We start from the raw sequence: 13,420 nt of genomic DNA on the forward strand, positions 1-13,420 counted from the left end.
ACTAGCTCCTTCTGCCTGCACATGATCTATATCCCTCCATCCCTTGCATATTCGGGTTTTTATCTAAAAGCCTCCTGACCATCACTATCGCATCTGCAACACTCCCGGCAGCTCAATCCACACATCCCCTTTAAATACCCCTCTCTCTGGTATTCAACATTTCCACCCTGGGTAAAAGACCCTGACCATAAGATAGAGGAGCAGAATCAGGTCATTTAGCCTAACAAATCTGCTCTGTCATTTCATCCTAACTGATCTATTTCTCTCTTAATCCATTCTCCTGCCTTCTCCCTGTAACCTTTGACACACTGACTAATCAAAAATCTATCGACCTCCACTTCAAATATATCCACTTCCACGTCCATCTGCGGCAATGAAATCCACAAATTCACCACCATCTGGCTAAACTTCCCATCATCTCTGTTCTAAAAGGGTATCCTTCTGCTCTGAAGCTGTGCCCTCTGGTCCTAGACTCCCCACACGCCACTGTACAACCCATCTCTGTTTAACTCGGAGATCAGCTGAACCTACATAACGCTGAGATGAGGTTAACAGTAGGAGTGGTTTGTGGTGTTGAATGCAGCAGAGGGTGGCCAGTTTCCATTCGAAGGGTGAGCCAACCTTTCCAGCTGCTGTCTCCTCTTCTAACGCAAACAGTGCAGGCAGGTCCAACTGTCTACCCCATCATAGTCTCTCAATTTTATAAACCTTTATCAGCCTTTGATGCCCAAGAAAAAAAATTCATTGGTCCTGAACTCTGGATTTCCTTCCTCTTCACCTTTACTTTAAGAGACACCATAAGACACAGAGCAGAATTTGGCCATTTGGCCCATCGAATTCTGCTCCATCATTCCACCATGATCACTTCCTTCTCAGCCCCAATCTCCTTGTCTTCTCCCCGTAACCCTTCATGCCAATCAACAAACTATCACCATCAACATTTGCCTTAAATACACCCAATGACCTGGCCTACACAGGTCATTGGGTGTATTGTGAATTGTGAATTGTGGCAACAAATTCCACCCATAGGAAACATCCTCTCCACATCCACTCTTATCTAGGCCTTACACATTCAATAGGTTTCAAAGTGATCTCACCACATTATTCTAAATTCTAGCAAGTACAGGCCTACTGTCATCAAACGCTCCTCATACAATAACCCTTTCATTCCTGGATCATCCTCATGAACCTCCTCTGGACACTCTCCAATGTCAGCACATCCTTTCTCAGACAAGGGGCCCAAAACTGCTACAATATTCCAAGTGAGGCCTCACCAGTGCCTTATAAAGCTTCAGCATTACATCCTTGTCTTTATATTCTAATCCTTTTGAAATGAATGCAAACATTGCATTTGCCTTCCTCACCATCAACTCAATCTGCAAGTTAACCTTTAGGGAATCTTGCACAAGGACTCCAAAGTCCCTTTGTATCTTGGATTTTTGAATTTTCACCCCATTTAGAATATAGTCTATGCTTTTGTTCCTTCTACTTAAGTGCATGACCATACACTTCTCAATACTGCATTCCATCTGCCACAGGTTTGCCCATTCTCCTAATCTGTCCAAGTCCTTCTGCAGTGCCCCTGCTCCCTCCACTATTTTTATATTGTCTACAAATCTGGCCACAAAGCCCTCAATTCCATCATCGAAATCATTGACATATAACTGATGCCTGCAGAACACCACCAGTCACCGGCAACCAACCAGAAAATGCTCCCTTTTTCCCGCTCTTTGCCTTCTGCCAATGCTCCATCCACACTTGTATCTTTCCTGCTTCCTATGGGCTCTTACCTTGTTTATTTCTTCAAAAAATTCCAACAGATTTGGTAAGCAAGATTTTCCCTTAAAGAAACCATGCTGTTCAAGGGCTATTTTACCATGTGTCTCCAAGTACTGAGACCTCATCCTTAACAATTGAATCCAAAATCTTCTGAACCACTGAGGTCAAGCTAACTGGCCTATAGTTTCCTTTCTTCTGCTTCCCTCCCTTCTTGAAGAGTGGAGTGACATTTGCAATCTTACAGTCCTCCAGAACCATGCCAAAATCTAATGACTCTTGAAAGACCATTACCAAATATCTCCTTAATCAGTTCAGGCTCTTTCAGAACCTTGGGGTGCAGTCTTCTTGGTCCAGAGGATTTATCTACCTTCAGACCTTTCAGCTTCCCAAACACCTTTTCCCTAGTAATAGCAACTGCACTCACTTCTGCCTCGACACTCTCGAACTTCCAGCACACTGCTCTCACCTCTCTTTTACTCTTTATATATCAGGAAAAACTTTTGGTATCCTCTTTGATATTATTGGCTATTATTTCATATTTCGTCTTTTCCATCCTTGTGACTTTTTCCAGTTGCCTTTTGTTGGTTTTTAAAAGCTTCCCAATCCTCTAACTTCCCGCTAATGTTTGCCCTATTATATGCCCTCTCTTTGGCTTTAATGTTGGCTTTGACTTCCCTTGTTATCCACAGTTGAATCATCCAGCCTTTAGAATACTACTTCTTTGGGATGTATCTATCCTGCGTTCCGGATGGTTGCCACAGCTGGGGTGGTACTGGGGATAAGCTCCCACTACCTATAAAGTGGCATGCTTCTCAAATTAGCCTCTGATAACCAAGTCCAACTGCTGGCTTTCACATGGCAGAACTGTTTATACTGACAGGAGAGGGGCAAAGGTGGGTCACTGGCACCTTAAAACCAGTTGCTTCAGGCAGGTGGGGCTCATTAACTTGGGAAGGCAGCACGTCTAGGAAAAGGAAAACTGATCCAAAACCTCCGCTGTTTTGCGGCTATACCCACTCATAGGGAAGGCTTCAGGAGTAAACAAAGGAAGAAATCTGGATCGGAGCCCCTAAGACAGTCTGAAGTTGATTCAATGTAATTTTGGCGGCTCCTGCAGTTCAGCCATCATCAAAATATTATGCCTGGTATCCCTTTTGACATCAGCATCTGGACCAAGAGGAGGATCGTGATGCTTGGGCAACTCACGGTATTTATACACCTCCTGTCCAGAATTTGGTTGCGCCAGTCTCCACAACCTACTCAAGATTTTGGGGCGATGGGCAAGTGGCGATGGTGGCAGGCACAAGATGGTGCTGGGAGCCACTAGTCAGGCGGCCAAGGCAGGATGGTCGCTCTCTTCTCACGAGGCAAGGGCAGTGTTCAGCAGCCACCCTGACAATGGAGCAGCCCCACTCATGGGCAAGGGTCGGGAAAAGGTGACCTAAAGAAGCTTGCCTCACCCTACCCTGTCAGCATACCGCAGCTGACTGGACATCTATTTTGTAGTCGAACTACCTCAAAAACCACAAAACAAGGAAGAACCACCAGAAAGCCGAGCAAACTCGGTATTGGAGCCTGGAACGTCAGGACACTCATGGACAACAAGGACCAGTAACAGACCGGAGAGGCGAACTGCTCTTGTAGGACACGTGCCACGTGAAGTACAACATCGACACTGTACCGCTCAGTGAGACACGCCCGGCTGAGACCGGTGAAATCACAGAAGCAGGGGCTGGCTACTCGTTTTTCTGGAGTGGTGAGATAAAGGAGGTGGCTAGAGAAGCCGAAGTTGGCTTTGCCATCCGGACCACAATCGTCAGGAACTGGAGTCGCTCCCCAGAGGGATCAATGATCGCCTCACAGTAATGAGGCTACCTCTGACTCTGATCAGTGCCTACACACCCACCATGACCTACACATCTGAACAGAAGGAACTGTTCTACCAGAACCCGGTCAGCTAATATGCTCTGTCCCCAAAGACGACAAGATCCTGCTTCTTGGTGACTTTACTGCCCGAGCAGGCAATGACTTGGCCGGAAGTCATTGGCATGGCCTTGGAAAGGGGAATTGCACAGGAAATAGGATGACAATCACCAACATCCTCTTCCAGCTTCCAGACATCCACAAGGCAGCCTGAGTGCACCCTGACTGATTATGTGAACACAAGGCACCGGGACATCAGGGACGTGACCAACACCAGAGCGATGAGGGGTGCAGACTGCTGGACTGAGAAGCAAGCTGTCGTTTCAGATCACCAGGGCGTACAGGCGCCAGCAGGCTGCCTCTAAGCGGAAGCTGAACAGACTTGAGCAACTGCTTGAGGAAGCAGAGCCAGAAACAACACGGACTGTCTTCAGAGATACCCCACACAGCACTGGAAGTGACGTTCTCGGGCAGTCCAAGAGGAACGTCAGGACTGGTTCGATGAGAACAACTCTGATATCGTCACCCTTCTCAAGCAGAAACAGGAAGCCTTTGCAAGCTGGCTCAGTGATGAGCAGTCAACCTCCGAACATGACCGACTGAAGCACCTCAGTAGTAAGGTCCAGGCTGAGCTGCGGAAGTTGAAAGATCAGTGGTGGGAGGCCAAAATCGGTAGAACTTCAGCACTACGCTGACCAGAACAACACGAAGTGGTATTCTGATGGTCTAAAGGCAGTGTACGGACCGTCCTCCGACAGCAGAGCACCAGTCCGCTCCTTGGATGGAGAGCTCCTCACTGACAAAGGCGACATTGTCCAACACTGGGCAGACCATTTCAACCAGCTGCTGAACAGGCCATCCCAGATAGAGGACCGGGCCACAGAAGATATGCCCCAGTGCCCAGTCTTGGAGACCCTTGAAGATTTGACATTCTCCCCCCCCCCCCCCCAACCCCCCCCGCCACACTGGTAGAAGCTAGGAAGGCAGTTCACCGGCTGCAGCCAAGTAAGGCCCTGGCCCGGATGGGATCCCACCAGAAGACTTCAAGGAGGGTGGCAAAACCCTCCTTCAGAGAGTGACAGAGCTCAGGCAGCAGTTCTGGGAGAGAGCCGGTGTACCACAGGGCTTCATGGATGCAAACATCATCCACCTGTACGACAACAAGGGTTCAGGGCATCCTGTGACAACCACAGAAGTATAATTCTCCCGAGCATAGCCAGGAAGATCATGGCCCGTATCATAGTGAACAGGATTACCTCTCACCTCCTTGATGACACTGCATCAGACAGCCAATGTGGTTTCAGATCTAACACAGGGCATGATCTTTGCAGTCCAGGAGTAGTGCCGGAACCCAGGACTCGGCAGGTCATTCCACGACAGCAAGGTGGCCAGGGTCATCGAAAACTGCTGCACCTCTGACCCCTTTCTAGTAACTAACGGTGTCAAGCTGTGTCCTCACATCTACTCTTCAGCCTGCTGTTCTCTCTCAGACTGATACGGGAATAACAATTCACTACAGGTCTGACGGACACTTCTTTGATCTGCAACGCCTCAAGGCCAAGACCATAGTGCTGGAAGCAATAGTAAGAGACTTCCTCTTTGCACATGACTGCACTCTTGCAGCGCTCAGTGAAAGGGACCTGCAGGAGCTCGCTGTGGCAGCAAGAAATCTTGGCCTAACCATCAACCTGCAGAAGACAGAAGTTCTACTTCAGCCTGCACCCCATATCGATCATGTGGAACCATGAATTGAGAGTGAAGGCTCACAGCTGTTGAAGGCTGTTGACGCCTTCACCTACCTGGGAAGCTGCCTCACCTCCTCCTGCAGTCTAGATCCAGACTTGCAGAAGCTGGGGAATCCTTTGGCAGTCTAGGGACACGTGTGTGGGGAAATCATAGCATCTCGCTGAAGACCAAGATGGCAGTCTACAGAGCAGTCATCCTGACTTCTGTGAAACATGGACCCAATACCGCAGGCACATCAAGGTGTTTGACCAGTTCCACCTGCGATGCCTTCACAAGATCACAGGCAACTCGTGGCAAGACAAGAGTCCGCACCACAGAAGCGCTATGAAGGGCCGAGAGCTCTGGCACAGACACACTGATCATGAAGGCTCAACTTTGATGGGTTGGACATGTGGTCCGGGTGAAAGACAACCGCCTTCCAAAGATGGGATTCTTTTCTGAGCTCGCACATAGCACCAGAAAACAGAGAGGCCCCACAGAACACTATAAAGACTGCATGAAAGCGTCCTTGAAGGCATGTAACATCTCCATGACTGGTTGGGAGGCCTTGGCCAAAGACTGCAATGCCTGGCACCTGGCAGGCTACAAAGGCACCAGTGAATTCGAAGAGAAGCAGCTGAAGGACTGCGATCCAAATCGCCAGGACCGCAAGGAGAAATGACCCGATCCTTCATGGTTGGCCATAACATGTCCAACCTGCGCCTCCCAATCCGGGCTTCGCTCTCAGAGACGTCACTGATGTCATAGTCATTCCCAACAGACTTCCAGGATAATCCTGCGTCTTCCAAATTGCTCCCACAAACACCAGCCGTTGCTACCCTGTCATCATCCCTGCTAGAGTCCCCCTTCTAATCAACTTTGACCAGCTACTCTCTCATGCCAATGTAATCCACTAAGTCCGTGCAAATCGGAAATCACATCTCCAGCTCACTGAGGATCAACCTCAAGGATGTGTGCTTAACCCATTGCTTACACTCTCTACAGGGTGCGTGGCCAGGCACAGCTCAAATGCCATCCCTAAACTTGCTGACAACTATTGTTGGCAGAATCTCAGACGGTGACAAGAAGGCATATAGGAGCGAGATAGATCCACTGGTTAAGTGATGTCACAGCAACAACCTTGCACTCAACATCAGTACAACAAAAGTAGTGATTCTGGACTTCAGGAAAGGTAAAATGAGGGATCACACACCAGTCCTCAGAGGGATCAGAGGTAGAAATGGTGAGCACGTTCAAGTTCCTGGGTATCAACACTTCAGAGGATCTATCGTGGGCCCAACATATCGATGCAGTTATGAAGAAGGCATTACAGCAGCTATATTTTATTAGGAGTTGGAGGAGATTCGGTATGTCACAAATGACACTTGCAAATTTTTACAGAGGTAGCACAGAGATCATTCTGACTGTATGGGATGAGGGGGGGGGGGGGGACAGTTACTGCACAGGATCGAAATAAGCTACAGAAAACCGTGAACTCAGTCAGTTCCATTATGGCCATCAGCCTTCATAGTATCCAAGCCACCTTCAAGGAGTGATACCTCAAAAAGGCGGCATCCATTATTAAGGACCCCCATCAACCAGGACATACCCTTTTCTCACTGTTACCATCAGGAAGGAGGTACAGAAGCCTGAAGGCACACATTCAGCGATCCAGGAATATCATCATCTCCTCTGCCAGCAGATTTCTGAATGGACATTGAACCCATGAACACTACTTGACTACTTGTTTTTTCTCTTCCTCTTTTTGATATATACATTTACTGTAAAATGACAAATTTCAACATTTGCCAGTGATATTAAACCTCACTCTGAATTCCCTTTACACCACTGTAATACTGATATATCTGAGGTTAGCTTCTCTCTCTCAAGTGGCAGGGTGTATTCTATCATATTATGATCCCTGTCTCCCAAGGTTCCTTTATCTTAAGCTTCCAAATCAAATGCAGAATAGCTGATCCCCTTGGAGGCTTAACTACAAGCTGCTCTAAAACGCCATCACGTAGGCATTCTACAAGTACTCTCTTGGGATCCAGTACCAACTTGATTTTCCCAATCTATCTGCATATTGAAATCCCCCAAGATTATCGTTAACACTGCCCTTTTGACATGCTTCTTCTACTTTCCCACTGTAATTTGTAGCCCACATCTTGGCTACTGCTCCTGTATATAACATCTATCAGGGTCTTTTTACTCTTGCAGTTCCTTAACCCTACCCACAATGATTCCACATCTTCTGATCCTACGTAATCACTTTCTATGGATTTGATTTCATTTTTTAACCAGCAGAGCCACCCCACCCTCTCTTCCTCCCTGCCTGTCCTTACGATACATGTGCATGCTTGGACTTAAGCGCCCAACTATGATCTTCTTTCATCCACGAGTCAGTGATGTCCACAAAAATCTACCTACCAATCTCTAATTGTGCTACAAGATCATCAACTTTATTCTGTATACTGCATGCATTCAAATACAACACCCTCAGTCCTGTATCTGGCACTCTTTTCAATTTTGTCCATGTTTTACACTGCAACTCATCCCACTGATTGCAATTTTGCCCCATCATCTGCTCTCCTTCCTGACAGTCTCACTAAGTCTCCTTAAAATTTATTGTTTTAACCAGACCTTAGTTTGTGCAGTTTTTGTGTGTGATGTTTTATACATATTAAGTACTTCGCACCCGAGCCTTAACATGAAATCACACAGTGCAATGTGTTGTTTACGTTAACAGCCAGCACAACCCAAGTTTGCACTGGGGCAATCTGCGAGTGTCACCACACAGTCTGGCATTGACATAGAATGCTTAGCAGAACAATACAAGCAACAATAACAGACAATAGCCACGCACACAAAATGCTGGAGGATCTCCGCAGGTCAGCATCTATGGAGAGGAATAAACAGTCAATGTTTCGGGCCGAGACCCTTCATCAGGACCAAAACTCCAACTGTTTATTCCTCTCCACAGATGCTGCCTGACCTGCTGAGTTCCTCCAACATTCTTTGTTGCTTTGGATTTTGAACATCTGCAGAATTCCAACAGCAGGAATGATGAGCAAGAGATTTTGGAAAGAGATGTGTACAGGTACAAAGCCCAGGCAGCCAAGGGCATAATTAAATTTGGGGATGGTCAAAAAATGGCAACAGTGTAGTTTCCTATAGAATAACTCTTCCTATGGTCTACAAGAATATCCAAACAGTACATCAACACAAAAAGTGATGCAGGAACTCTGTAGAGGGAAGCAGTTGATGTTTCAGATCCAGACCCTTCATCTGGATAGAAATAACCAGTACAGAACCAGGGAGGGAAGGGTGAGGGGAGCGAAGCAAGGGCTTGGCAGAAGAAAGGTGGATGCAACAGAGTGGATGTGGTGATAGGAAGGCTGAAGATGACAGAACCTCACAGCCAGGAATAAAGGGAAGGAGATGGGGAGGGGAATTAATGGGAGGAGGTAGGGAGGGTGGGAAGGAGAGGAAAGAGGGACGCAAATTGGGCCTGTGGGATCAAGAGAGAAAATGGAGGGGAGGGGTGCAGAGGGGAGAAGGGAGAGCACAAAGAGATGGAACCTATAACATTTCATCACAGTACAGCCCCCTTCAGCCTGCTATGACAACCTTTAAACATACTCCAAGATCAAGCTAGCCCTTCCCTCCCACAATTCCCTTCATTGTTCTTTCATCTATCACAGAGTTACTAAAATGTCCCTAACGTAGCTGCCTCTGCCACCACCCGAGCAGCATGTTCCCACCACTCACACTCATACCATGATACTACTTCCCAGTTATGCCAGCCTTTCAAGCTACTCTGAGATCAATCTAACCCTTCCCTCCCACATAGCCCTCCATCTTTCTGTCACCCACGTGCCTAACCAAGAGTCTCTACAATTCCCCTAATGCTTCTACTTCTACCACCATCCCTGGCAGAGCGTTCGACACACCCACCACTGTTTAAAAAAAAACTTACCTTTGACAACTCCCTTACAATTTCCTTCAATCACCTTAAAATTATGTTAATCAGCCTCAGCACACCTGCTCAATTATTCAATGAGATTAGACCCAACGTCATACCTCATATTTCCTCAGTGTTCCTAATGTATCGGCCACTGCCACATACCCACCACTCTGTGTAAATAAAAACTTGCACAGCTATCCGACGAGAGTACTTGGGTGACGAGAGAGTTTGAGGAGCAGGGACAATGTGTAGATTGGATTTGGAAAGGAAACTACAGCGCAAAGCCCGGGCAGCACAGGCACAATTAAATTTGGGGATGGTCAACGACTGGGAACAGCGTAGAAACATCAGAGGATCAACAGGGCTGTGGATAATCACGTGGAAAGAAAAGGGAGCAGGGTGTGGGTAGAGTAAATGCAAGCAGGCTTTTTTCTGCTGAAATTGGGAGACTAGAACTAGTTGCCTCCCCCTCCCTCAGTGGAAAAAGCCAGCTTACATTTACCCTCTGGGTAATTATTGAAGTGGAACACAAAGGGTAACATCTTCACTCAGAGGGGGGAGCAAGCTGCCAAGTGAAGTGGTGGATGGGTGTTCGACTTCAACACTGGACAAGTCCATGGATGAGAGAGGTAGGGAGGGCTGTGGTCCACGTTTGGGTCATTGGGACTGGGCAGAATAACAGTTTGTTGCAGACTTGGCATCCAAGGGGACTGTTACTATGTTGTAAGTGTTCTGTGAAGAGGCCACATTCAGGCTGGAGGAGCAATATCTCTGGGTAGCCTCCAACCTGACAACTTGAACATCACTCCCCACAATTAATGCTGGCTGAGTTAGTGAGTTCCTCCAGCAACTTGTGCATGTTGCTCAAGATCTCAGAGTGAATTTAGACTACTCCTTAGGATCTGAACAGCTTCAGTACAGGACTCAACAATGAATCAATCTTGGCCATTGAGGGCTAAGAGATAACCACACAGGACGTAGGTCAGGTCACTGGGCCACATGCCATTGTTCAAGTATTCAATGAAGCCCCAGCCGGCCCTTTATCTCAAAACTATAACTTTGCACCAACCCGATTAACCTCAATATCCAAACCTCTGGCATGGACACCCTCAGTGAGCAAGTCTCCCCAGATACTTATGCAACCATGGCTTCAGTGACACAGTGATCTCCCAAGAGAAAGCCTTCAGGAGGATAAATGGACCAGGACGTTGGTGAGGGAGGGGGAAAAGAGGAAGGCTAGAGATTGCTCACTTGAAGTCTCCGTCCTTGTATTTGCCGAAAGCTTGTAGAATCACGGTGATAATGGCCATCAGTGGTTTCACGACGCAGAACTGAAGGGTCGCCTGTGAAAAACAAATACGATGTTTCAACAACTAAAATTCAAGCTCCACCAACACCCACCATCAGTAATATCCACAGGGGACGCTGCCTCAAGACAAAGATACGCAAAGACACCCATCCCCCAATCCATGACGTGCCATCTTCTCGCAGATACCATCAGGCAGGAGGTACAAAAGCCTGAAGTCCCACACCACCGGGTCCAGGAACAGCAACTTCCCTTCAACTACTTGGTTCTTGCAAAACCCTAATAACTACCCCACTTCCACCACTTTGCACTACAATGAACTTTTTGGTCCGATTGTTTCCCTCTTCTATAATTTGTGTGTGTTTTTTTTTCTTGTTGAGTGATGTTTATCTGATACTGAATACCTGTGGTGATGCTGCTGCATGTAACATTTCCTTTGCACCTGTGGGATTCTTTTGTTCTAATACTGATTTAGTGTAACATCTGAAACTTTGACAAATTCCTACAGACGTGCGGAGGAGAGTATATTGACTGCGCCACAGGTGCAGCCACAGCCTAGTATGGAAACACCAATGCCCTCTAATGGAAACTCCAAAAAAAGTAGTGGAAATGGCCCAGTCCACTATGGGTGGAGCCCACCCCACCACAGAGCACATCTACACGCTGTTACAGGAAAGCAGCATCTGCCACCAGGATCCCCACAACAAAGGCCAGGCGTTCTTCTTACTGCTGCCATCAAGGTGGTACAGGAGCCTGAGCACTCACCACCAGGTTCAGGAACAGTTACTACCCCTCAACCATCAGGCTCTTGAACCAGTGAGAATAACTTCACTCAAATTTGTTTGCCCCATCACTGAACTGCTCCCAGAACCTACTGATTCACTTTCAAGGTCTCTTCATTTCATATTCTCAAAATTTATTGCTTATTTATTTATTAGTTCTGTTCTTTTGTATTTGCACCCTGTTAGGTGTTGTCTTTCATTAATTTTATTATCGTTATTGCATTTATTGAGTATGCCCACAAGAAAATGAATCTCAGGGTTGTATACTGACATACATGAAATTCTATATAAAAATTTACTTTGAACTTTGTTCTTCCTTGTAAAATTGTGTATAATTTACATATTTCTTGTGAATGTTTTGTGTTTTTCACTGCCCTGTGCATATATGTATTTGTGCAAATAACAATAAACTCAGCTTTGATTTGGAATTAAATCAGAGAACAATCACATGAGCCACCACGGCTGTTGTTCACCCAGATCCCCAAAGAGCAAGGAAATATAGCCAACAGCCCATCAGGTCCTGCTTCGCACAATCCTTTCTCCCAGTCAAAGAAAGAGACCTGCACTTCTACAATACCTTTTCTGCTAATGCAATCATTTTGAAGTCTGGCCGATTGGCCAGGAAACCTGGCAGCTCCCAAAAGCAACAGTGGGCAAACACTGTCCACTAAACTGGAGATCACTGCAGTGCCCTCTTTCAGAACAGTCAGCATGGGACCTTTCAGATCTCAAAAGGTGGGACTTGTAACTCCCTCTACACCACACTGCAAGATGACACATAGGTAGTACCGAGTAGGAGAGAAGATCGGGGGGGGTGGGGGGGGGTGCAGTTGGCAGGTGAATGATAGATGCTGCTCTGTTGTTCACTCTGCTGACCCATGACTGTGCTGAAACTCACAGTTCGAACCACATAATCTAGTTCACTGATGACACGACCGTGGTGGGTCTCATCAGCAAGAACGACGAGTCAGCTTACAGAGAGGAGGTGCAGCAGCTAACAGACTGGTGCAGAGCCAACAACCTGTCTCTGAATGTGAACCAAAGAGATGGTTGTTGACTTCAGGAGGGCACGAAGCGACCACTCCCCGCTGAACAACGACAGCTCCTCAGTAGGGATCGTAAAGAGCACCAAATTTCTTGGTGTTCACCTGGCGGAGAATCTCACCTGGTCCCTCAACACCAGTGCCATAGCAAAGAAAGCCCAGCAGCATCTCTACTTTCTGCGAAGGCTGAGGAAAGTCCATCTCCCACCCCCCATCCTCATCACATTCTACAGAAGTTGTATTGAGAGCATCCTGAGCAGCTGCATCACTGCCTGGTTCGGAAATTGCACCATCTCGGATCGCAAGACCCTGCAGCGGATAGTGAGGTCAGCTGAGAAGATCTTTCGGGGTCTTTCTTCCTGCCATCACGGACATTTACACTACACGCTGCATCCGCAAAGGAAACAGCATTATAAAGGACCCCACGCATCCCTCAGACAAGCTCTTCTCCCTCCTGCCATCTGGGAAAAGGCACCAGAGCATTCAGGCTCTCACGACCAGACTCTGCAACACAACTTACTGCCCTCAACTGTGCCTATTGTCTTGTTTATTATTTATTGTAATGCCTCCACTGTTTCGTGCACTTTATGCGGTCCTGGGTACATCTGTAGTTTAGTGTAGTTTTTACGTAGTTCAGTGTAGTTTTTGTACTGTTTCATGTAGCACCACGATCCTGAAAAACGTCTTGTTTTTACTGTATACTGTACCAGCAGTTATGGTTATGGTCGAAATGACAATAAAAAGTGACTTGACTTGAGATGCAGACAAAATAAGGGAAAAGAAATGCTGAGGTGGATGAAGCACGTCAGGCTTGTAAACATAGGGGACTCTGCAGATGATAGAACGAACACGAACACGCACGCACACACGGAGTACTGGAGGAACTCAGCAGGTC

The 13,420-nt window shown here is 47.0% G+C and overlaps 1 protein-coding gene across 4 annotated transcripts in view; it reads right to left on the bottom strand.

Annotated features, from left to right (window-relative positions):
* LOC140719126 (transmembrane protein 184B-like) overlaps window positions 1-13,420 on the bottom strand; it is a 96,274-nt gene that overhangs the window by 21,553 nt on the left and 61,301 nt on the right. For all 4 annotated transcript variants that reach the window (XM_073033517.1, XM_073033520.1, XM_073033518.1 and 1 more), the window contains exon 6: window positions 10,646-10,737. In XM_073033517.1, the coding sequence (XP_072889618.1) occupies window positions 10,646-10,737 (92 nt within the window). The remainder of the gene's footprint in view (window positions 1-10,645; window positions 10,738-13,420) is intronic.

This window comes from Hemitrygon akajei, chromosome 31 (assembly GCF_048418815.1).
Source record: "Hemitrygon akajei chromosome 31, sHemAka1.3, whole genome shotgun sequence".
Taxonomy (NCBI): Eukaryota; Metazoa; Chordata; class Chondrichthyes; order Myliobatiformes; family Dasyatidae; genus Hemitrygon; species Hemitrygon akajei.